We start from the raw sequence: 25,656 nt of genomic DNA, 5'->3' as shown, positions 1-25,656 counted from the left end.
AAAATCTGCTTCTGGCAAATGTACTGTCCATAATGCCAAGCTCAAGAGCACAAACAAAAGTTCACTATTGGGCATCACCTTAGCTCAAAGAGTTTAAGAAATCCTTAAAATACAATTCTATAAGTTGCAGGCATTCCTTTAACTCTAGAGATCTTTAAATCACTCCAACTTTAAGGTCCCTTAACCTTGCCTTCCTTAGAGCTTTTGTGAACTCATTATCAAATTTTACATGATAACATTCCAGTGAATTGCTGTGGGATGTTGCACTCAATTTTATGACTGTTAGTGCAAGCTCTTCAGCCACTGTCAATGCCGCCCTAGACACGTTAGTTGTTCAAAATCTGAAATAAACATCTTCATTAAGATACCATGATGCGGAAGAGATTCACAATGATGTTGCTGGAATTGGTGGCCTTGAGTTACATGGAGAAACTGGATAGACTGGGATTGTTTTCCCTGAAGTGGAGGAGGCGTGATTAATTAAATCATGACAGGCTTAGATAAGGAGGATGGTCACAGTCTCTCTGCCCCAGAGTAGATGCATCTGAAACCTTGAGGCTTAAGGGGAGAGTGATAAGATTTAAAGGAGACCCGGGTTGTGCGTGTTTTTCCATACAAAGGGTGGTGGGTCTACGGAACAAGCTACCAGAAGTGGTACAGGAAAGGTACAATTACAACATTTAAAAGACATTTGGACAGTTCTTGGACATGAAAGATTCAAAGGGACATGAGGCAAATGAGACTAGCTCAGAAAAGTACTTCAGTCAGCATGGTTGAACTGGGCCAAAGTACCCGTTTCTATGCTATGGAACTCTTATGAATGAAGAGATGATGTATAAATGCACAGGAAGAGGTTTATCAATAACTATTATCACCACTTCTTCATTTGTTTAAAAAAATTTCACAGCAAAAATGTTCATTCAGTTCTTACGGGAACTCACTCACCATTGTCTTCACGATGTTATTTGGCCAAGTGATTTTGCTAGGCCTTTGTCGGGTAGTCAAACATTCCCAGTACTTGTCAATAAAAGGTATGATATCCTACAGGTAAGCAGAGGAGAATGAAAGAAAATAGGCTCAAACTGAAACTGCACTTAAGAAAAGAAAATATTAGACGTTACATTTCAAAATCTCCAAATACGTAAGCAGGTTTATAATTCAATTCCCTTTGCCTGCCGATCTGCAGGGAAATCTGCCTGTCTCAGGTCAGGTCCCTTGTGGGTTAAGGTGCAAGTGGAGCTTGCTCAAGAGCTGACGTGTCACAATGGCAAAGCCCGTAACTGACAGTCAGCAACATTTGAGCTCGGAGGTTAGCTCCAAATCCTCCTCCAGACTGCTTCACCAGAGGTGCAGTGACACACAGAAATGCAGACTGCGCCGATGGACTGCTCCGTGCAATCAGATGGAAAACATTGCTTGGGTGAATTGCAACAGGAAACCATTTCAGCAATTTCATCAGAGCAAGAAACAGAGCAATGAAAAATAAGAGAAAATGTATCCTTATCCAAAATAGTGAAGTAACTCTTATTGTTGAAGACTCCTGTCCAAACAACCCAGGTGAAAATCCAAACACAACCCCACCCTCTAACTAGTCAACCAACTCTACATGGAAAGAATCCACGCAACTGCAAGGCCAGAAGGGAATTCTTTGCATTTTATTCTTTTCAAAATCAACACTTTCAGGAGTCTAATTTCTGCATTCTTGAGCTACACTTCAGACTGTGAGCCACATAAACATGGCAAAGCCTTCAGCTTAATCCCAAATTAGCCAACCTTCCCAAAAATTTCTCCCTCAGAAATGCAACAGCAGAACTTCTGGTTTCCCTGGTTCTTTTAAGATGTTACTAAATGTAAACAGCTCAAAAATGAGGAAGCTGTCTCTCTGGTTTAATAAAAGGAACCATGACATGCTTTGCTTTCCTCGGCACAACACTTCGGTTAAGAATTAGTTAAAAACTAAAATAAAATGGTAGAAACACTCAGATCAGGCAGCATCTACGGAAAGATGCTATAGAGGAACAATCTAGACTCAAGCACTAACTGCATACCTTATCCTTTGAAAACATGGTCTTGGGATGTTCATCCTGAGTTCGGGAACGCCAGGTCAAATTAGCAAGACCCGTGAGACACATTTCCTTCAAGTCTATGAGGAGGAAAGAAAAACTTACATTTGTCCTGTTCCATTCACAACCTATCCCGAACCACTCTGCAGTCTTTCATACACCTCTGAAATGCCAACTCTGTCGCACTACTGTTTTTGGGTTTTGTTGCATTGCAAGGATGAGGAATAAATATTTTTGAAAACACCTGAGAATTTTCCAGCTCTTATAAACGGTATCAAGGGAACTTATATGTGCACATGACATGACAGATGGGACTTCAGTTCGACCTCTCAGCTGTAAGACGGCAAGGCTAACAGTGTAGCGTTCCCTGAGCCTTGGTAACTCATTATAGATTCCGGATGATTAAAACTTTATTAATAGGTATTATGTGCAAAGCACTACAGAGACATGCCCAGTGACAGCACTTCAATACATTGATCCTCCTCAGCATCTTCCCCTTTGGAGAGTTCGTAACTCAGACCTTTAAGAAAAAACAGTGTGTTGTTTGGACAAATGAATAATTTAACCTTAGCGAGGTAAGAAGTTAGCCCACATTTAGAGCGAAAATAGAATTGGAGTCATAGAGCATTGATACAGAGGTGGGGGCCTCGGTGGAATTATCAAATATCTACTTATACTAATCTACAGAATCAGTGCTGGGATCTTTGCTGATTGACGAGGGGAGGGCACTGGATGCTATCGGCATAGATTCTAGCAAAGCATTTGATAAGATCCCTTGTGGTAGGCTGATCCAGATGAAAATGCAAGAGATCCACAATGACTTGGTGGACCGAATTCAAAATTGGCTTGGCCATAAAAGACAGAGAATAGTGCTGGAGGGGTGTTATTCCGACTGGAGGTCCGTAGCCAATGGTGTTATGCAGAGATCAGTGCTGGTACCTCTTGTTTGCTATATATATGTAACTGAGCTGGATTAAAAATACAGGTAGCTAATTAGTAAGGTTGCAGATGATAAAAAAGTTGGTGGAGTTGTGGATAGTGAAGAAGGTTTTCACACGATTCAGCAGGATGTAGATCAGTTGCAGATATTGTATCAGCAGCGAAATGGCAGATGGAGTTTAATCAAGTTTGAAATGTTGCACTTTGTGAGATTAAATTTTAAAAAGAGTGTATAGAGTAAATGGCAGGACTCTTAAGAGCACTGATATACAGAGGAATCTTGAGGTCCAAGTCCTTTGATCACAGAAAGTAGCAACACAAATCAAAAGGCTGGTAATTTAGTTAAGAGCTTTATTGTCATTGCTGAGGACAGTCGGTTTACTGGCAATTCAATTACTAAAGAACGCTGACGACGTGCTTGCCTTCAGCTATCAGGAAATTCTGCAATTGTATAAAAGGATTCCTCTGATCAGATTTGGAGTACTGAGTTCCATTCTAGTTTCTTCATTAGAGAATGGATGTGGAGGCTTTGGAGAGAATGCAGAGGAGGCTCACCAGGATGCTAACTGGATCAGAACATGTGCTTTAAGGAGAGGATGGTCAGACATGAATTGTCTTTTCTGAAGCATTGAAGCTTCAGGGGAGACTTGATAGAAGTTTATAACATTATAAAAAGCATAATCAATATTACTTTCCAAAGGTAACAAATATTGATTATTGCAGGGCATAGCTTTAAGGTAAGAGGAGGAAAGTTAAGGGAGTTGTGCAGGGCAAGGTTTTTTTAAAAGCACATAATGATACGTGCCTAGAATGTGCTGCCTGGGATGGTGGTGAAAGTAGAAAGAATAGAGTTTAAGAAGCACTTGGGCAGACTCATTAATATAAAGGGATAGCAGAGATATCATGGGCCAAAGGGCCTGTTCTGAGGGTACTGATCTATGTTCTTGTAATACATATGAATCATCTGGATGTGGAAATAGGAAGCAAGATCATCAAATTAACAAATGCCATGGAGATTGCTGCAAGTTTTTGGGTGTGTTCAGCTTATCTTTGGGCTACAGAACAATATTGATGTGATGGTGAAATGCCTAAGATATAGCTTCATCCAGATACAAGTGTGATGTAGTATTTCAGCTACTTCATTCAGATGAAGTGTCATCCTTGGAGTGGAGAAGGTTAAAAGACCATAAGACATAGGAACAGAAGTAGACCACTTTGCCCATCGAGTTTGCTCCGCCATTTGATCATACCCAATTGACCCAATCACCTCTATAAGGCATAACTGAGCTACATAAAGTTGAAGGATATAGATAAGGTAGACTGCAGGAATATCTTCCCCACAGAAGAGGTAGATAAAATTGAAGACATAGCTTTAGGATAAAGGTTATAGAAATTTACAAGGGTTCTGAGGGGGTTCTTTACCCAACCAGTGTTAAGTAGCTGGAATAAACTTCTTGAGAATGACGGAATCAGTCACTAGCAGCAGTTACAAAGTGACTGGATGAGTACTTGAATTACCTAGGCATAGAATTCTATGGGCCAAGATGCGATTTTACGAAAAGGCATTACCATGTTGTATGACTCTAGAACACACTCAGTAGGACATGTCCATAGCCATCTGGTCCTAGACACACTGTCTTGTGCAAAGTTTTTTTTTACTATCTGCCTTATGCATGTCACAGGCAGAAGGCAGGAGAATAGAGTTGAGAGGAATAATAAATCAGCCGTGATTAATGGGGGAATAGATTTGATGGGCCAAATGGCTTAATTCAGCTCCTATGCCTTATGGTCTTAGTGAGAATCTTTAACTTCAACAGCTCCCTCCAGTTTCTTCTGCTTCAAGTAAAACAGACACCATCTATCCAATCTCTCCTCACCACCAAAATATTCTAAGCAGGCAACATCCTGGTGAATCTGCCCTACACCATCTCCAATGCAATCAAGTCCTTTCTAAAATGTGGTGAACAGATCAGCATGCATATTCCAGCTGTGGCATAAGCATTGCTTTATAAAGCATTGCCCAGCTAATGAACACAAGTGTAGCTCCTTCTGTCTTTATCACCTTCTCCACCTGTGCTGCTGTGTCCTTCAAAGATATTTGGACTGAAATGAAAAAAAGTGAAAGCAGGAAAGCATAAAGGCTTCAATTATAAGGGCAATTTGTAGATTCTGGATTTGATTTCTCCTAAACATAGAAGTTTAAGAAATGATCTAACTGGTGTTTAACTTCAATGAGAAGAGTTTAATTGAATAATTTTTAAGACAGGCCAGATTAATCAAAACGTAAGCTAGTCCTCATGGAAAAAGTTAGTGAAGAGGACGCTTCTTACAGTGGGGGGGGTGGGGGTGGGGGGTCGGAATCTAGGGCCAAAGGACACAGCCTCAGAATACAGGGATGCTTTAGAACAGAGATGAGGAGGAAGTTCTTTAGCAAGAGGGTGGAGAATCTATGGAATTCATTGCCACAGATGGCTGTGGAAGCCAAGTCATTGGATACACTTAAAATGGAGGTTGATAGATTTTCGATTAGTAAGGATGTCAGTTTGCAGACAGAAGGGAGGAGAATGGGGTTGAGAGGAATCATACATCATCCACGATGGAAAGGTGGAACAGACTTGATGGGTCAAATGGCCTACTGTCTTTTGGTTTTACTGGGAATCTACAAACACTCAAGGCCGAATGGCTGCTCTCTCGGGAGTTCTTTCCAACAAAGCTGTTGAGCATGGTGATCAACTGGAAGTTCTGTCAGACAAAGCCATTAAGGGGAATGGAACCAAGGAGGCTAGATGGAAGACAGGTACCAATCATCCATCCATGAACTGACTACACATTGGCAAAGACACATGATGGATATTAACCTCCTTCTGTCCCACATAGCATCTTATTGTGATGTAATTTTTCCCTAAATCCAATTCTAGGACCTTTCACATCAAACAAAATCAATCATTGCTACTAATTTTCACAGCATAGTCAACACCCAACACCTCTAATCACAATGCTTTAACAACGGGGCAGTAAACCAACAATCAAACAAAATGTTTTGCTTAATTTGTAACCTTACTTGCTTGTTTTCGGAGAAAGTATGTATTCCCACTGTGGTGACACTGGTTGCAATGAAAAATATAGTTGGTCATGAACGGAAGGCAAGAGCTGTAAAACAAAAGGTCAGAAATAAAAGATAAAAGAACTACAGATGCAGGAAATAGGAGACAAAAAAAAGTGCAGGAAATGCTCAACGAGTCAAGCAGAGTGTTAATATGGTTAACATTTCAGATTGATGAAATAATGAACCTGAAACATTAATTTTGTTTCTCTCTCCACAGAGGCTGTGACCTGCCCAGCAACTCCAGCCATAATCCGTTTTTAATCAAAATTAGTTACAACTCATAAATCCATCTATATCAAGGATTTCAAGGCAAGCTTATTTCAATCAGCATAAATCACAAAGGTGGAGTAGTTATATGACTGATTCAAATCCCTCATTGTAAATTCTTATTTACATTTTTTAAATGTGAAAAGAAATTCTGACACTCTGAAAGTACCACTGGGTTTGCTTTTCATCACAGAAAACCTGTTTTGTCTTTCCCCCACCTGACAATGTACAACATTGTTTCCATTGTTACCCAGTTCAGAAAGGACAAACGTAACTGGGAGAGAACAGTAAATGCTGGTGCCAAACACAAAAACAACGAAGCCTCACTGTACCTGGTCCCTTGCATGACCTCTGGTGGTGAAGAGCTTTGGAACAACCAATGAAGTAGAAATACAAAACCTCTAAAAACTACAGTACATATCATGCCTATGATTCCACCTTACTTGTGTAGACCAGATACTGTAAATCCAAGGACAGCCTCAAACTCCTCTGATGATATGAGGGGGATGGGGGCAGATGGGAAAGAATGCCAGTTACATCACCAGTTGATTTTAACCCTAGAAAAACGCAGCACCCGGCTCAGTGGTGTTTTCATCTACTGAGCCACTTTCCAGTTCAACACAACCAGCTCAGGGAGATGCATCAAAGAACTGACAACACTTCTGCAACAGAAGAGGGAGAAAACCCAACCTGGGGTGGAGGGTGAGAATAGATCCCCATTAAAACAACAACACACACTCTTCTTTGTGCAACTCAGCAGTTACGTTGTCCCCAGTTGAGCAAAAGGGCAGTCAGCCCATGGTCAATGCCTTCACAAGAGCCTTTCTTGAACCCTCTTCACCAAACACCATAATCTTTCCATCCCTTATAACTATTACTTATCTAGCTACTCCTTCAATGTTTCAGTGTAATTCACTGCATTCCACATTCTAACATCCCCTGGAAAATTATTTTTTTTATAAATCCCCTTTTGAATTTACCAGGGTCTACTTCTGACTCATAGCACTGCTTGAATTTAAGGTTATAAGATATAGGAGCAGAATTACGCCATTTGGGCCATTGTGACTACTCCATCATTTCATCATGGTTGATCCAATTTTCCTCTCAGCCCCAAACTCCGGCCTTCTCCCTGTATCCCTTCATGTCCTGATCAATCAAGAATCTATTCAACTCTCCCTTAAATACATAAAAACTTGGGCTCCACAGCTGCCTGTGGCAAAGGATTCACCACTCTCTGGCTAAAGAAGTTCCTTATTGCCATCCTAAAAGGACACCCCTCTATTCTGAGGCTATGTCCTCTGGTCTTAGACATTCCCACCGGAGGAAACATGCTCTATCAAGGTCTTTCACCATTCGATAGGTTTCAATGAGGTCATCGCTCATTTTTCCAAATTCTAGTGAATACAGGCCTAGAGCCATCAAATGCTCTTCTTATGACAAACCATTCAATCCTGGAATCATTTTTTGTGAACCTCCTTTGAGCCTCTCCATTTTCAGCACATCCTTTCTAAGGGCCCCAAAACTGCTCACAATACTCCAATTGAGGCCTCGCCAGTGCTCTATCAAGTCTCAACATTACATCCTTGCTTTTATATTCTAGACCTCTTGAAACGAATGCTAACATTGCACTTGCCTTCCTGACCACAGACCCATTCATAAATTAACCTTTAGTGAATCCTGCACAAGGACTCACAAATTTCATTCTGTCTCTGATCTTTGTATTTTCTCTCCATTTAAGAAAACAGTAAACTCTTTCATTTCTTCCGCCAAAGTGCATGTCCATACACTTCCTTATACTGTATTCCATCTGCCATTTCTTTGCCCATTCATCTAATCTGTCTAAATCCTTCTGTAGCCTCCCTACTTCCTCAAAACTACCTGCTTCTCCAACTATCTTCATATCTGCAAACTTCGCACATAGCCATCAATCCCAACATTTAAATCAGGAGTTGGCAACCTTTTTGCCTCTGTGGGCCGGATCGCTTATTAATGAGCGGACGGTGGGCCAGATAAATGCCATAAGAAACTTGAAATATGGGAATTATCCATTTAAATACATCTAGTTATGTCTTGCCTCAAATTAATGAATAACACATGCTAGAAAATAATTTGTGCTTAACCAAGGATGTCAATTAGTAATCATAGAACTCAGTTTAGTTTTTCTGTCCCACCATTGCTGGTCTCCCATCGGTTGTGATGCAAATTAGCTTCAACACATTAAGTCTCATTTCTGGCATCATTTTCAACAAAGCTTCAAAAATGTCTGCTCCAATAACTCTGTTCTTCATAGGAATTAATTGAATAAACTCTTCAAAAATTTGAAAAGTTGAGGTCACTCCTCGCACAAACACTGCAAGTTGAGCAGTGTCTCTACTCTCTTCAAGTCTGTACTCTCATCAAGTGCAATTGAAAAAAAATGCAATTCGTTGCAGGCATCCCTTAAACAACTTTTAACATCTGCGACATTTCTTCAACTCGCCATGAGATCATTCTTGCTGACAGGCTGATAGATGCAAATAAAGATTTCTTTTCAGAACAAACAAAATCCACCACTGCCCGTAAACATTCTTTGACAAACTCTCCATCTGTAAAAGGCTTCATCTTTTCTGCAATACGTTTTGAGACTTCGTAGCTGGCACGGGTATTTCCTTCATTTTCACTGCTTTTTCTGCACTCAGCGTCTACCTTCCTGCGTTTTGCATTCATTGCCACTGGAATTTTTTTCTTTGATTTTATTTCGAAATGCGAGTTATTCAACAACTATCGTATCACATGCAAATATCTGGATATTTAGCGTGGATTTCTTATTAAAACACAGCGACGCCGTTTCTGTTTACAAATTTGAACAATCCCATCTGAAAACCTGCACATGCACGGAGAGTATCTACTACATATTAATAAGGTAGTCTGCCTTCCTGTCATTCGTATATACCAGTGTTTGGTTTGGAACAAAATGGAACCTGGGGCCAGTGTAACAAGACGCCATGCATGTCCATCAGTGTGGTCACATGAAACACTCAGAATAAGAAAAAGAATCACTCGCGGGCAGGATAAGCATAGTATCTCAATATTTGCTCGCCTACCCCGATCTAAATCATTGACATATAACATAAAAAGAATCAGTCTGAACACAGACCACCGTGGAACACCACTAGTGATCAGCAGACAACTAGAAAAGGCTCCCTTTATACCTACTCTTTGTTTCAGCCACTGCTTTATACATGCTAGAATCTTTCTTATAATACCACGGACTTGTAGCTTGTTAAGCAGTCCCACGTGTGGCACCTTGTCAAAGGCCTTCTGAAAATCATCAACCATTTCTCATTTGCCTTGTTACTTCTTCAAGGAATTCCAACAGATTTGCCAGGCAATATTTTCCTTTGAGGAAACCATGCTCTCTACAGCCTATTTTATCACGTGCCTCCAAATACCCTCAGACCGCATCCTTCATAATCAACTCCAAAACCTTCCAACCACTGAGGTCAGACTAACTGGCTTATAGTTTCCTTTCTTCTGCCTCTTTCCCTTCCAAGAGTGGAGTGACCTTTGTAATTTTCCAGTCTTCTGGAACAATTTCAGAATCCAGGGATTCTTTAAAGATCATTACTAGTGCCATCACAATCTCTTCAGCCACCGCTTTCAGAACACTGGGGTGTACACCGTCTAGTCCAGGTGTACACCCCACTTATCTACCTTCAGACTTTTCAGTTATCCTTTCTAGTTATGGTAACTTAACACACTGTCTCCTGGAACTTCCACCATACTGCTAGTGTCATTCACAGTGAAGTCCAACACAAAATACTTATTCAGTTCATTTGCCATTTTGTTGTCCCCCATCACTACCTCTCTAGCATCGCTTTCCAGCAGTTTGATATCCACTCTCATCTCTCTTTTACACTTTATGTATCTGAAGAAACTTTTGGTATCTTCTTTAATAATATTGGCCAGTTTATTTTCGTAGTCCATCTTTACCTTCTTAATGACTTTTTTTAGTTGCCTTCTGTTGGGTTTTTAAAAGCTTCCCAATCCTGTAACTTCCAACTAATTTCTGCTCTATCATATGTCTGTTTTGGCTTTAATATTGGCTTTGACTTCTCCTGTTAGCCACCGTTGTGTCATCTTGCCTTTAGAATATTTCTTCCTCTTTGGGATGTATATATCCTGTACCTTACAAAATGCTTCCAGAAATTCTACCCATTGCTACTCTGCCGTCATCCCTGCCAGTGTTCTTTTCCAATCAATCCTGGCCAACCCTTCCCTCATGCCTCTATAATTCCCTGTACTCCACTGTAACACTGATACATCTGACTTTCACTTCTCCTTCTCAAACTTCACAGTGAATTCGATCATATTATGATCATTTTTTCCCCAAGGGCTCTTTAATCTTAAGTTCTCTAATCAATTCTGGTTCATTGCACAAAACCCAACCCAGAATAGCTGATCTCCTAATGGGTTCAACCACAAGCTGCTCTAAAAAGCCAACTCATAGGCACTCTAGAAATTACCCCACCTGGAATCCATTACCAACCTGAATTCTCCAATCTACCTGCATATTGAAGTCTCCCATAACTATTGTAACATTGCTCTTTTGCCATGCATTTTCTATCTCCAATTGTAATCTGTAGACTACGTCCTTACTACTGTTTGGGGGTCTATATACAACTCCCATCGACCAAGTGGTTAAGGCGTTCATCCACTGATTTGAAGGTCACAAGTCTGAGCCTTGGCTGAGGCAGCGTGTGTGTCCTTGAGCAAGGCACTTAACCACACATTGCTCTGCGATGACACCGGTGCCAAGCTGCATGGGTCAAGCTGTATGGGTCCTAATGCCCTTCCCTTGGACAACATCGGTGGCGTGGAGAGGGGAGACTTGCAGCATAGGCACCTGCTGGTCTTCCCTACAACCTTGCCCAGGCCTGCGCCCTGGAAACCTTCCAAGGCACAAATCCATGGTCTCATGAGACTAACGGATGCCTATAAATACAACTCCCATCAGGGTCCATTTGCCCTTGCAGATCCTTAGCTCTATTCACAATATTTGACACCTTGTGACCCCATGTCACCTCTTTCTAATGATCTGTCCTTTCACTGTTAGATTTCTCCGACTTCTTTTCTACAGAGAACGAGCCGACATCCCAGTCCTGAAATGCAAAGCATCTTCCCTAGAATAATGGAAAACAAACTTTGTTAGGCTAAACCAAAGATTGAAATAAATTTTACATGACTTCCTTGCTTTTTAATTCTACTGCTTAGAACAAGGTATGTATGAACTGTCCTCAAATCCATCCAACTGCAAAGTAGTAGATTCAAGTCATGGATTCAAATTAAAATGACTAGTCAGGTTAAACTGACTAGGGAATAATGCCCCAACAAGGCAACAAGCTTTAAACTGAATTCTTGATATACAGACAGGAACCTGTGAACCATGGAGAACAAAAAGTTTATTACATACGTTGTGTCTAGGCCAAATGTTTCCGCTGAAAACCACTTTACACAGATTCCACACTGGAGCTCCACTCCACCAAGATGCCGTACAGATTCTTCCTCTATTGTCCCTGCCTGTTGGGTATCAGTAGCTTCAGTGCTGTCAGCAGATACCTCCTGGAAATATAACACATGGTTCGATTATTGAAGAGGGAACTGAGCAGCAATCATGGCAGTTCAACCTATGCATCCATGAGCTTAACAAACTAAGCAATTGGAATGCACTTAATATAGAAATCAACAACCCATCATGTCACAACCATGCAAAGAGAGCCTTGTGGCTTGAGAGTGGGTGGTCACGTTGCATGGCAATAATGGCAGGTATCGAAGCAAATCCTTCCCTGCAGCAACTCGCCATCCCTTCAGCTGTATGGTCCGAACAAGACAGTACGCAATGAGAACATCACAGCCTCCAAGCTCCCCTCCAAATTGTTCACCATACTACATGTGAACATTCTACCCGCTCCTTCAGATAAATGTCAGATTTACAGGAAAGGTCCATCTGGGGTGAAGATGTGAACCTTTCCAAGCTGTTACTTTCCAGCACATTGCAACAGGCCAGTCTAAGATTTGTGACCCAACTGGCTGCTTCACGCACTTGCTTTAAAGTGTTCAAGATGATGATTTTAGAATTATAAATGAGCCATCCCTGAGCTAACATTTGCAACTGAAGGTCAAGGTGAGAGAGAGGGTTGGGTGGTGAGAGTGAAGGGGGAGAATCAAAGGAGGGAATCATGACTGTAAACACAGGTAGAGATAACAAACAACACACCAAACAATCAGTGATCAAACTCGGGAGAGCCAGTCTCATTCAAAAACACTACCATACTTACAATATCTTTACAACCAGACATATCTGTATCCATGCTAACAGTTACATCTGCCATCGCAGAATCACTGAAACAAGACAAACAGATCAAAATTCAACCAATAATGCAATGTGGAGCCCAACACATTTACATAAACGTTAAAAAAAACTTTGACACCTGCCCCCCCCCTTGGCCTATGCACTCTGCTTACTCCAGTTGGTCCTCCCACTCCATTCCATCTTGACCAGTCTCCCGTTCGACTCGTGCTGTCCCTAAGCTCTCCTTACTCAGACCATTGTCAATCGCACTTCATTCCCTCTATAAAATGATCACGTCCTTCTGACCCCGGATATCTCTCACACTCCCCTCGATGACCCTGTACTTCCCATTCCCTCAGACCCCAACGCCTTTGCCCTTCCATGACACATGTGGTCTCGCTCCCTCTAACCTGTAACCTTCATGCTCTCTCCCTTCTGGTATGTGTTCTCCTTCCCTGATCCCCAGGCTCCCCCCTTCACCCCGCTGCCTGACCCTGCTCACCGTGGCCTCCATCCCCTGACCTCGGGCACCCTACTCTACCCTCTGCCCCCAACCACCTAACCCCGGACTCCTTCCCTCCCTGCCTTTGTGACACTAGGCGCCAAAACTATCCCGGACTGCTGACCCCGGAGTCTCCCCGACCCCCTGACCCCGGGCTTCCACTCATTCCCAAACCCCGCCCCCTGACCCCACGCCTCTGTCCCGCCCTCCTCCATTAACAGCTAAGGCTCCGCCTCCTCTCCTCATTTCAAATCTCTGAGCCCATGATGCCAGCCCCAGGACGGCCCTTCGACCCTACACCGAAGCCTCCTCTTCTTCCGGTGATACCTGCCGCAGCCGGCGGGTGCCCGGGGCCCGGCCGGGACGTCCTCCTCCGCTGCCGCTCCACCTGCCGCCGTTCCCGCCTCCCCAATCGCCGCCATCTTCCAGCCCGCCCCACTCTCGCGAGCATTCACCGCACTGCTCTCGCGAGATCTCTTATACGTCACCAGGCACCGGCTATGGAAATGGACGAACAGTGGACGTTTCCCCCTTCCTATCCAGTGCTGATGAGGGATCTGCAACAACAGGTATTCATCTCCATGACCTGCTGAGTTCCTCCGGCATTTTGTGTGCGTTGCTCTGGATTTCCAGCATCTGCTCAGTCCGCTTCTCTTAAAGGAGCAGAAGCAGCACTGATCTCAAAAAAGGTCCGTGACCAGCTCTCTGCTGCGATGAGGGTGCTGCACTCACTATTGTGCAGTACAAAGAGGGAAAATAAAATATATTTTAAAATACCGAGGAACCAGGGGTTTTACTCCTTTGGTTTGTTAGTTGTGTTGACACTGCATTATTCTCCAACCCTGTATTAATGGAAACTAGATGTAGATTAAACTATCCTCTTCTCCATGTATTCAGATTCCCAACCTCTGTATGTCTATTGCTACCAGTCAGTCATCGACTGGCATTGATTTCTCCCTCAAAGTCCACGGGCTGTCCAGCAATATCTTTTTTCTCTCTCCCACAGAATTTGCAACTATTTGTTTTCATTACTTGAAGGATTTTGTAAAAGTCCAGAACTCCAAAATCCGTTCATGGCCAGAGTGGTCTTTGAAGGTGGCACAAAGCTACAGAGAGAGGATCCTAATGTGCTGTATGGTGTGGAAACTGCACTGCAGCAGACAGGGAGGATCTAGATTGGGTAGTCAAAACTGCCCAATGCATCACTGGCACCAGCCTGCCTGCTATTGTAGGGTATCGTAATTGGTGGAAGTGTACATAATTCATAACCACCGACATTGAATTGGAGGTATCTTTAAGAGGCTGGTCTGACATGATGACAAATTACATGAAGTTCTGTTACCATGCTTTGTGTTCAGTTTTTGAAGTACAATAAATGAGTTGTTACGATTTTTCTTAAAATAAATGTCATTTTTATTTGCCAAAACCTACATTGGTGACCCAGAGTTATTGAACATGTTGGTCAATGCAATTGCTTTGAAAGCAAAATGCTGTTGCTTGGTTTTTTACAAGCTGAGGCCCAATTCACTCTGCAAGAAATCACTGTCCTTGTTTTATTTTTAAAGAACTCTTCATGTAGCGAATGCCTGATCAAATTCACATAGCCCTCACTAATGCACCCATGAAGGGCTATAAGAAGCTTTCTAAAATGGCTAATAGTCTACACTCAGCCAGGCAGTGCAGCACAATTCCTCAATTTCCTGCCTCAAGAACCGCGGTCAGCAAAGCCTCCAATGTAAGCATGCCGGGACTGTGTTTTTGCAACGCTGGCTTTGGTACGAAAGTCAGGAAGTTCTGACCCCCCTGCAGCTTTGACGGTGCCAGTGCATTAGGACATCAGAGATCTGTGAACACCGTGGGTTCCTGCTGCCAGCGACATCTACTGTTCATTACAGACGTTTTTTCAGAGAAATGCTTCCTGTGTGACACAGGTGCTTGAGTTAAATGTGCTGCCATCATCGCCTATTGATGAAAAAGCAAAGCGCGACGAAACCTCATTGGAAGCCGGCAATGGCAGCAGGATCCAGACTTACAGGACACAGCAGATGCTCTGCTTCAGTGGGTGACATTACACATGGGTCTTCGTCCTGGCTAACGTGGCTAGACCTCAGTCCGGTGCAGATTTCCTGTGTGCCCGAGGACTGTTAGTCGATCTTAAGAACTGCTGGGTTGTGACCATCAAGGACTTTGGGTCGTTACCCTACTTGCCCAGTAAGTTACCCATAATGGCACTGTCAAATGCATGCACCACCACATATGACTGCAAAAACTTGGCATGTAGGCCAGTCAAATAACTCCTGGGCTTGGCCCCCCACCCCAATCATCCCCAAGTCCAATGGTTGTTGTGACACCACGTGGCAATTAGCAATGCCTTACCGTGGCCACCATGTCCGATCATTCCCCAGTCCCACTAATCTAAAAATTTTTATCACGTTTAGCCGGAAAGTTAATTTTTTCCAAAGTCGATTTAGTTAGAGTCTATCATCAGGTGCATGTGTGCTCGGAGGACATTCCCAAAATGGGTGTGATATCCCCGTTTGGCCTCTTTGAATTTGTGTGCGCACGGTTTGGGCTGAAAAATGCAGTACAAACTTTCCAGGAGGACTCTGCATTAAAAAGACTTAAATTTTCTTATTGTTTACCTGGATGACTTCTTGCTGCCAGTGCATCCAAATCTGAACACGTATCTCATCTCCGCACACTTTTCAAGCGCTTACGCCAACATGGGTTAATTATTAACCCTGATAAATGCCTGCTTGGGTTGTCAACCATTGACTTTCTCAGCTATCAAAACCCCTCACATCAAAAGTAGCTGCCATTATACAGTACTGTAGATTTCCCACCACCCCACACTACTAAGAAACTACAGGAGCTTTTAGGCACGGTGAATTCCTATGACCACTTCATTCCACAAACTGCTGAACTTATGCTCCCCCTGTATAGTGTGCTTAAAGGCAATACCCTTAATCACATTTGACCGGACAGTGGACGTGACCAGGGCATTTGATGATACCAAGCAAGCTCTTTCCAACTGGACTCTACTGGCGCACTGATAGCCATTACTACCGACACTTCAGAGTACGCTATGGGTGCCGTGCTTGAACAGCCGGTCAGAGGCACGTGGCAGTCGCTCACTTTCTTCAGACGCATCCCCCGAAAGGAAGTAATGCAAGTTTGATCGTAAGCTTCTTGGTCTCTATCTGGCTGTCCACCATTTTCGTTTTCTTCTAGAGAATCGCCATTTCACAACTCATTGACTACAATCCCTCATGCACGTGATGGCCAAAGTATCAGACCCCTGGTCTGCACGGCGGCAACACCACTTGGCCTACATGTCAGTGTTCATAATTGATATACAACATATAAAAGGGAAAAATAACGCTGTGGCCGATTACCTCTCACAGCCAGCTGATGAAACCGGAAGCCATACACATAGGGGTTGACCATGCCGGCATAGCAGCCAACCAAGCTACTGATCCAGAGGTCTGAGACCGTATAGCACTGACAGGCCTGCGGTTGGCTGACATTAAGTTTGGGGAAGCTGGGGCAATGTCTCAACCAGTCACCCTCGCCCTATAGTGCCCGCAAACTGGAGGCAGACTTTTTAACTCCATATCAGATCTGGCCCAGAAGGCCTCTTGAAAACTCGTTGCACTAAAGCATCAGCATCGGTTATTTATTATATATATATATTCTTTTCCTCTCTATCCTTTTTCTCCCTCTGTCCCTCTCACTATACCCCTTGCCCATCCTCTGGGCTTCCCCCCTCTCCCTTTCTTTCTCCCTAGACCTCCCGTCCCATGATCCTCTCTTATCCCTTTTGCCAATCACCTGTCCAGCTCTTAGCTCCATCCCTCCCCCTTCTGTCTTCTCCTATCATTTCGGATCTCCCCCTTCCCCCTCCCACTTTCAAATCTCTTACTGGCTCTTCTTTCAGTTAGTCCTGAGGAAGGGTCTTGGCCCGAAACATCGACTGTATCTCTTCCTATAGATGCTGCCTGGCCTGTTGCGTTCACCAGCAACTTTTATGTGTGTTGCACTAAAATTTGCTTGGTACAGTCTTGGGACAGGTGTAATTGGAGTGCCAGTGGGCAAAAGTTAACCGTCATGTCCAGGTGCCATTGGCACATTTTGAGGTCCCTGAGCAACGGTTTGACCTTGTTGATGTGAACTTTGTTGGTCCTCTTCCCCTCCCCCCTCTGTGGTTTCTTGCACCTCCTTACCATGGTGGACCGTAGCACCAGGTGGCCAGAGGTCGTCCCTCTAGCACCGGCAATGGCCGGGCATTCATCAGCACTCGGGTAGCTGGCATAGGGTAATGTAATTGGTGGAAACGCACGTAATTCACAACTACCAACATTGAGTTGGAGTTCATTTTAAGGGGCTGGTCTGATATGATGATCTGTTACCGTGCTTCGTGTTCAGTTTTTGAAGTACGATAAATGAGCTGTTACAGCTTTTCTTAAACATAAAACGCATCACATCATCTTATTTGTGAAAACCTACACTATCAGGGACATGTATACAGAAAGCTGCCAGAAAAAAGCCAGCAACATCATGAAAAATCACACCCACCCTGTTCGTGAACTGCTTGTCCCACTCCCATCAAAACCAGGACCACCAGGCTCAAAAACAATTCCTCCAAGCAGTAAGGCCAATCAACACCTCCACCCATTAACCCACCACTACTACTTTATTATTTCCTATCAGAGTCCCCTTATGTACAGACACTCCTTTGCCCAGAGTCACTTTGTGGATGTATTTACAATGAATCTTTGTATATAAGGTATTTTCGTGCTTATATTTATTCTTTTTTTATTATTATTTTGTTCTTTATCTTTTATGTTTATTCTGTGCTGCAGCAGATCCAGAGTAACAATTTTTTGTTCTCCTTTACACTTGTGTACTGGAAATGACTTTAAACAATCTTAAATCTTGAAAAGAGTGGAATTATTAAATTTGTATTGGCACTTGTCACACAAAGTTTGCATCGAACCACTTTTTCAATATCATTTAAGATGAAACACAAGCATTGAGGGTGGAGTATTATCCCTTTTTAATCCTCTTCTCAATGCTAGATATAGAAGCTTTCACTGCGTGAAGATTCAGAAACAGGACCAACAGCAGCAAGATGTTTAGCAGAAACCAGTAATTAATTAGTGTCAGGGTGATGTATCCAATCTCAGGATCTGTGACTGCTCCTGGAAAATTAGTTTATAAAGAGTTCTTTTATTTTTAAGTCTTGAAAAGGTAATTTGTTCATCAGACAAGATACTTATTCCACAAACTACTTTTAAGTCATCAAATTGGCATGGTACAGTGCACTAGCAGATCTTACCGAACAGTGGTAGCTGTTCCTGTTAAGAACATACTAGCCACAGGATGGCAGCAGGACCTGAGGGCTGTCATGTTAATGGCCATGTAACAGATTAAACTGGGATTATTCTGAAGAGATGCTCTCCATGTCTCCCACCACCAGCTACCTTCTTGCTATGGCCTTAACCTTTATGATAGGAAAAAAAAAATCAATTTTATAGAAAATTAGTTTAGTGGATACCAGTTAATTGGGACTCATTAGGAACAGTACATTTTGGCCCAATTAAACTGCTACCCCAATTAACTGAAGTTTCCTGGAATAGTTAAAAGGTAGAAAAAGAAATTTAACTGAGTAACAAATTGTGTATTTAAAAGAATTACAGAATAAATTAGAACATTACCAATATTACTATAGTACTTTAAAACTGTGTATTAGTTCTTAATATTTATCAGAGGAGTTAGTGTACCCTGCTGTGTTTTGTTTTGATTGACTGTAAATGACCAAAATCACTGTAGAGTAGTGGTTAGCACAATGCTTCACAGGACAGGCGACCGGGTCCCATTGCTGCCTGTAAGGAGTTTGTACGTTCTCCCCATGACCATGTGGATTCCTCCGGGTGCTCCGGTTTCCTCCCACACTCCTAAATGGTATTGTTTGGTGAGTTAATTGGTCATTGTAAATTGTCCCATGATTAACATATGATCAAATCAGAGGATTGCTGGGCAGCATTGCTCGAATATCCAGAAGGTCTACTCCATGCTGTATCTCAATAAATAAATAAATAAATAAAATCAGTACAAATAATGGGCTGCGTTCATTCAAAGTATCATCAAAATCTTCATTTTCATTGTAACATTGAAGATTATTGTCAATATCTGCAAATTCTTCATTGTTTCTAACCTGTTAATGTAGTAAAATAATACTGCGAAATGTCTGTGTGAGGACTGGTGCCCCACACAGCCTTTCGAACTGCACTTTGTAAGGCATGAAAACGCCTGACGCTGGCCTCTCAGGTCTGAGTCGACGTCATCATCATAATGTAGTGAAATCATTTTCACTCCCAGCATTTCTGGCATCTCCAAGCCTTAATGCTTGAAACTGCAGTGAGCAAAACAGTTTGGAATTATCTGATTGCTTATTTCTCACCAACTATCAGTGACAAAAATCACTATTTTTTGAAGACAAACACATACACATGACGCTATTTAAAAACTCTTTGCTCTAAGCACAGTGTAGTGTGTAACAGCCACAGCAAGTGCACTGACTCTAGTTAGAAACTGCTGTGTTCTTTTGAATGACTGTAAATGAATGAAATCAGTGCAGATACCTAGTGCAGATAATGGACTGCCTTCATTCAATGTTTTCAACAATTGTATCCTCCAAATCTTCATTTTCATTGTAACATTCAAGATGAGTGTCAATACCTTTAAATTCTTTGTAGTTCCTAACTTGTAGAGGTAATGAAATTGTACGATTTTCACTCCAGGCTACCTTTAGCATCTCCAAGCCTGAATACTTGAAACCACAGTGAGCAAAACAGGTCTGAATTGTCTTACTGCTTATTTCTTGCCAACTATCAATGAGAAAAAAAATCACTGTTCTTTGAACACAAACTCATGGCACAGGTGCTATTTAAAAACAGTTCACACTAAGCACGGTGTTGGTGTCTAACAGCCACAGCAAGTGCACGTGACTGACGCCAGTTAGAAACTGTTCAGCAACAGGACCTTCTAAATCAGAAGAAGTCCAGCACTGCTATCAGCTCTGAACTCACAGAAACCACTGGAACCCAAGTACATTCCTCTACAGTCCGGAGAAGTCTTGTCAGAAATGATCTTCATGGAAGAGTTGCTGCCAAAAAACCGTTCCTTTGAAGTGGAATCAAAGCCAAGATTCACCTATGCTCAAAAACATAAGGACTGGGGTGCTGAACATTGGCAGCAAGTGCTCTATCACGACAAGTCAAAGAGCTCTACATGGATGAGTGCCTGCAGCCAACAGTGAAGCACGGTGGAGATTCCCTGCCTGTTTGGGGCTTCTTTTCTGCAAAAGGAGTTGGTGATTTGGTCAGAGTTAATAGAATCCTCAATGCTGAGAAGTACAAACAGATTCTCATCCATCACTCAGTACCATTGGGGAGGCGTCTGATCAGTCCCAACTTCATTCTGCAGCAGGACAATGACCCCAAACAAATGGCCTGGGTCATTAAAAAACCATCTTCAGTGAAAAGAACAACAAGGAATTCTGTAACAGGTGGCGTGGCCTCCACAGAGCCCTGATCTCAACATCATCGAGGCTGTCTGGGATTTCCTGGAGAGACAGAAACAAGCGAGACAGCCAAAATCTGCAGAAGAACTGTGGCAAGTTCTCCAAGATGCTTGACAATTTTCTTTTAAAACTCCATGACAATATACCTAAGAAAATTGATACAGTTTTAAAGGCAAAGGGTATCTCACCAAATATTGATCTGATTTAGATTTTTTCTGTTTGCAGTTATTTATAGTAATTTGTTTGATATTTAGAAACTTTAGGTGTATAAGATGTCAAGAGGCATTGATCGTGTGGATAGCCAGAGGTTTTTTCCCAGGGCTGAAATGGCTAACTCGAGGGGCATGGTTTTAAGGTGCTTGGAAGTGGGTACAGAGGAGATGTCAGGGGTAAGCTTTTTTTACTCAATTGCTGGCAACAGTGGTGGAGACGGATCCAATAGGGTCTTTTAAGAGACTCTTGGGTACACGGAGCTTAGAAAAATAGAGGCCTATGTGATAGGGGAAATTCTAGGCAGTTCCTAGAGTAGGTTACATGGTCGGCACGACATTGTGGGCCAAAGGGCCTGTAATGTGCTGTAGATTTCTATGTTCTATGTTAACAGTCTCCTCTCCTAATTAAGTGGCATAGTGTCCCAAATAAATGAAGGGAATCCCAGATATTTTCTTGATTAGTTTTTGTTCTTTATGAGTTGTCCCAAATAAGCAGCTGCCCCAATGAACCCGACGGCTCAATTAGCTGCATTTGGATTGGTATTGGTATATATTGTCTCATGTACCAAGATACAGTGAAAACCTTGTCTTGCAACCTTTTCATTTAGATCACATCATTACACAGTGCACCAAGCTAGAATAAGGTAAAATGATAACAGAACGCAGAATGAAGTGTAAAGGCTACCAAAAAAGTGCTGTACAGGTAAACTATAAAATGGAAGAGCATGATGAGATAGATTGTGAGGTCAAGGGTCTATCGTACCATTTTCCTGTTAACACCTTACATATCACAGGATGGCAGCAGGATTTAAAGATCACCATCTTGTTGCCCATGTAACAGCTCAAGATGGGTTTATTCCAAAGAACTGCCCGCAGTTCCCTATCACCAGGACCCTTCACCCCACACCCAAAACCTTCATGACTGGAAAATCTAATAATATTATGAACACAAGTTCTAATATAATTCAGTCAGGCACATCCTCTCCATGACCTTCTGAATAAGCAGTGGAGCATCTTTTGAATAGGCTCACTTAGCTCCACTGTCACAAGAATCATTACAGAAAATCGTTCCTACCAAATGCAATAAGCATATACAACAGTTCATCTCTGTGCGACAGGAGAACACACATCATGGGACAATAGTCTCTGTTTTATTATTGCACATTGGTAAACTATTGTGTATATGATTATTCTGTACTTTATTGTTAGTTAATGTTATTACATTTATTATTATTATTGCTAAGTTATGTTTTTAAATGTTGCTGCTGTAATGCAATAATTTCCCACTCAGGATCAATAAAGTATTATTATTAATAAATTTGGCAGATGAATTCAACTTTTTAAAAAAGCACTGAATAGGAGACAAACGAGCATCGGTTACTGGTATGCCCTGTCTGTACATAATTTACTAATGTACTTTTATTCATCTTATCTAAGAAGGGATATGATGATATTAGAGAAGGTTCATGAGAATGATCACAGGAATGAAAGGGTTAATGTATGAGGAACATTTCATGGTTCTGTGCCTGTATTCACTGGAGGTGGGAATTTCATTGAAACCTATCAAATATTGGAAGGCTTAGATAGAGTGGACTTGGAGAGGATGTTCCCTATAGTGGGGGAGTCTAGGACTAGAGGGCACAGCCCCAGAACACAAGGATGTCCTTTAAAACAGAGATAAGGGGGAATTTCTTTACCGACAGTGTGGTGAGTCTGTGGAATTTATTGACACAGATGGATGGCTGTGGAGTGCAAGTAAATTGGGTATAGTTAAAGCAGAAGTTAATAAGTTCTTGATTAGTCAGGCCATCAAAGGTTACAGGGTGGAGGCAGGAGACTGTGTTTGAGAGGGATAATAAATCACCCATGATGGAATGGTAGAGCAAACTCAATGGGCCAAATGGCTTAATTCTGTACCTATACCTGATGGGCTACGGCTAGTAATTTTCCAGTCACAAGGTAATATTTGAGGGCTGTTGAAACTTGGGATTCTATTGCTTGAGGCAATTGAATATTTCCAGTTTTGGAATTAAATTCTTGTATCTGAGATTTGTCTACTCCCAGATTTAGAATCTACCCTAGTTAGCCAGTGTCATAGGAGAGACTGGGGGGGGGGGGCGGTGGAGAGGGAAGAAGAGGAGGTCCATCAGTACTAGAGAGTCGTACTGGTACATGCTGATCAAAGTTCCCTAAGCTTGTTTTATTTTCCCATGTTTGGCCCATATCCCTTTAAACCTTTCCTATCCATGTAAAGTGAAACACAATAAGTTATTCAAAATATTACAGGAAACTCTAGATCTCGATCCGAAAGACCTCTGCCTAATCAGAAATCTGTACTGGGAACAAACTGCCGCTGTCAGAATAGATGGAGAAGTGAGTCAGTTTACGAAAATCAAGAGAGGCATTAGACAAGGGTGTGTTTTCTCCCCTGATTTGTTTAATGTGTACAGTGAAACAATATTACAAAAAATAAGAGACATCTTGGATATCAAAGTTGATGGTGAAAACATCAATAATTTTAGATATGCAGATGACACTGTGTTAATTGCAAGTACGGAGGAAGAACTACAAAACTTAATTGATATAGTTGTTGAAGAAAGTGCAAAAATGGGTCTATCTATCAAATGCAAAAAGGCAGAATCCAAAAAGGAGAATCCTATCTGCAGGCTGAGAATAAACAGGGAAGACATAAAACAAGTACAGAACTTTTGCTATTTAGGAAGCTGGGTGACATCAGATGGCAGGTGCAACATGGACATCAAAAGAAGAATAGGGATGGCAAAAGATACCTTTACAAAAATGAAGAGTATACTGACCAACACTAAACTAGATATGACAACCCATCTCAGAGCACTCAAATGTTACATTTATCCAGTTATGTTATATGGCTCAGAATGTTGGACAATATCTGGTAACATGAGGAAATGAATTGAAGCAGCAGAGATGTGGTTTTTGAGGAGGATGCAAAGAATATCATGGACGAAACAAATATCTAACGAGGATGTCATGAACAAAGCAAGCACAAAAAAAGAAATAATGTATGAGATCATGAAAAGGGAACATAACTTCATTGGACATGTGATTTGGAAAGAGGAGTTAGAATGCACGGTAATTATGGGAAAGGTTGAAGGGAAGAAAGCAAGAGGAAGGCAAAGACAAATGATGCTGGAGACAGCAGCCAGAGAACTCAAAAGAAATACCAAAGAATTGATCCAACTTGACCCGAAACAGGAGTGTGTGGGCCATGGCAGTCAAAGCTCAAACTGGGCATGGCACCTGATGATGATGATGACCTATGTACTCATCCAAATACTTTTAAGCATTGTTAATATACCTGCCTCAACAATTCTGGTAGCTCACTCCATATAATGAACACCCTCTGAGTAGAAAAAGCAGGTTCTCAAGTTTTTATTAAAATTTTCTCTCATCTCAAATCTACGCCCGTAACTTCTTTGTTTCCCAAGCCTGAGAAAAGAACTGTATGCATTGACTCCATCTATACGCTTGAAAGTTTATAACATCCTAATTCTCCTACATTTGAAAGAAAAAAAGTTTTAACCTGCTCAACCAGTTTCTATAACTCAGTCCCTTAAGTCCTGGCAACATTCTCATAAATCTCCTCTGCACATAATATCATCTTTTCTGCAGTAGGGCAACCAAAACTGAATGTAATATTACAAACACAATCTCACCTACATCTTATACAACTTCAATATAATGTCCTGACTTCTATACTCTATGCCCTGTCTAATAAAAGCTATCACAACAAAAGCCTTCTCTACCTGCAATAACACTTACTAGGAATCATGTGCTTGTACTTTTAGCTCCCTCTTTTCCACAAATCTCCCTCAGGTTGTACTCTTCTCTGTGAAATCCTTTCCTGATTTGCCTCCCTAGAATGCAACACCTACAACTATCTGAGTTAAACTCCATACACCATTCCTTGGTGTTCTTACCCGGTTAATCAAGAACTTGTTTTTGATAACCATCTTCACTGCCAGTGACACCACCTAATTTAGTGTAAACTTATTAACCATGCCTTGTACATTCTTATTCAAATCATTGATACAGATGACAAATAGCAATAGGCCAAGCAACAAGCCCTGGGGAACATCACGAGTCTTGGGCCTTCAGTCTGGAAAAACAACCTTCCACCATCACCCCTCACTTCCTACCATCAAGCCAGTTCTGCATCCAATTAACTAGATTTCCCAGGATCCTGTGCAATCTAACTTTCCATAGCAGCCTAACATGCAGAACCTTATCAAAGGCCTTACCGAAGTCTACATAAACTACCTCTACTACACTGTCCTCATCAACCTTTTTGGTTACTTCTTCAAAATACTCAACCAAATTCATGAGGCTGGAGCTCTCACAGCACATAGCTGTAACCCTAATCAATCCTTGTCTTTCCAAATGCTCATTTCTCTTACCTCTCAGAATCTCCTCCAGTAACTTACCTACCACATACTGGTCTCAGGTCTCAGGTTTTTCTGTGCAGCCCTTCTTAAGTAAAGGCACAACATCAACGGCCTTCCAGCCTTTCAGCATTTTGCCTGTCATTGATGATGCAAATATCTCAGCCAGGGCTCCTGCAATTTCTTCTCCAGCTCCCCAGTGTTCTTCAACATACCTGATCAGGCCCTGGAAA

At 42.0% G+C, this 25,656-nt stretch overlaps 1 protein-coding gene across 4 annotated transcripts in view; it reads right to left on the bottom strand.

Annotated features, from left to right (window-relative positions):
- ash2l (ash2 like, histone lysine methyltransferase complex subunit) overlaps nt 1-13,642 on the bottom strand; it is a 37,439-nt gene extending 23,797 nt beyond the window's left edge. For all 4 annotated transcript variants that reach the window (XM_063056946.1, XM_063056948.1, XM_063056947.1 and 1 more), the window contains exons 1-6: nt 13,536-13,642; nt 12,693-12,756; nt 11,828-11,976; nt 6,064-6,152; nt 2,049-2,143; nt 946-1,041 (exon numbers count right to left, since the gene is read on the bottom strand). In XM_063056946.1, the coding sequence (XP_062913016.1) occupies nt 946-1,041; nt 2,049-2,143; nt 6,064-6,152; nt 11,828-11,976; nt 12,693-12,756; nt 13,536-13,630 (588 nt within the window). In that variant the 5' untranslated portion in view covers nt 13,631-13,642. The remainder of the gene's footprint in view (nt 1-945; nt 1,042-2,048; nt 2,144-6,063; nt 6,153-11,827; nt 11,977-12,692; nt 12,757-13,535) is intronic.
- Between the last annotated feature and the right edge of the window lie 12,014 nt (nt 13,643-25,656).

Source organism: Mobula hypostoma, chromosome 8 (assembly GCF_963921235.1).
Source record: "Mobula hypostoma chromosome 8, sMobHyp1.1, whole genome shotgun sequence".
NCBI lineage: Eukaryota > Metazoa > Chordata > Chondrichthyes > Myliobatiformes > Myliobatidae > Mobula > Mobula hypostoma.
Note: the sequence above shows the minus strand (reverse complement) of the source record. Positions and strands in the feature narration are given on the sequence as shown.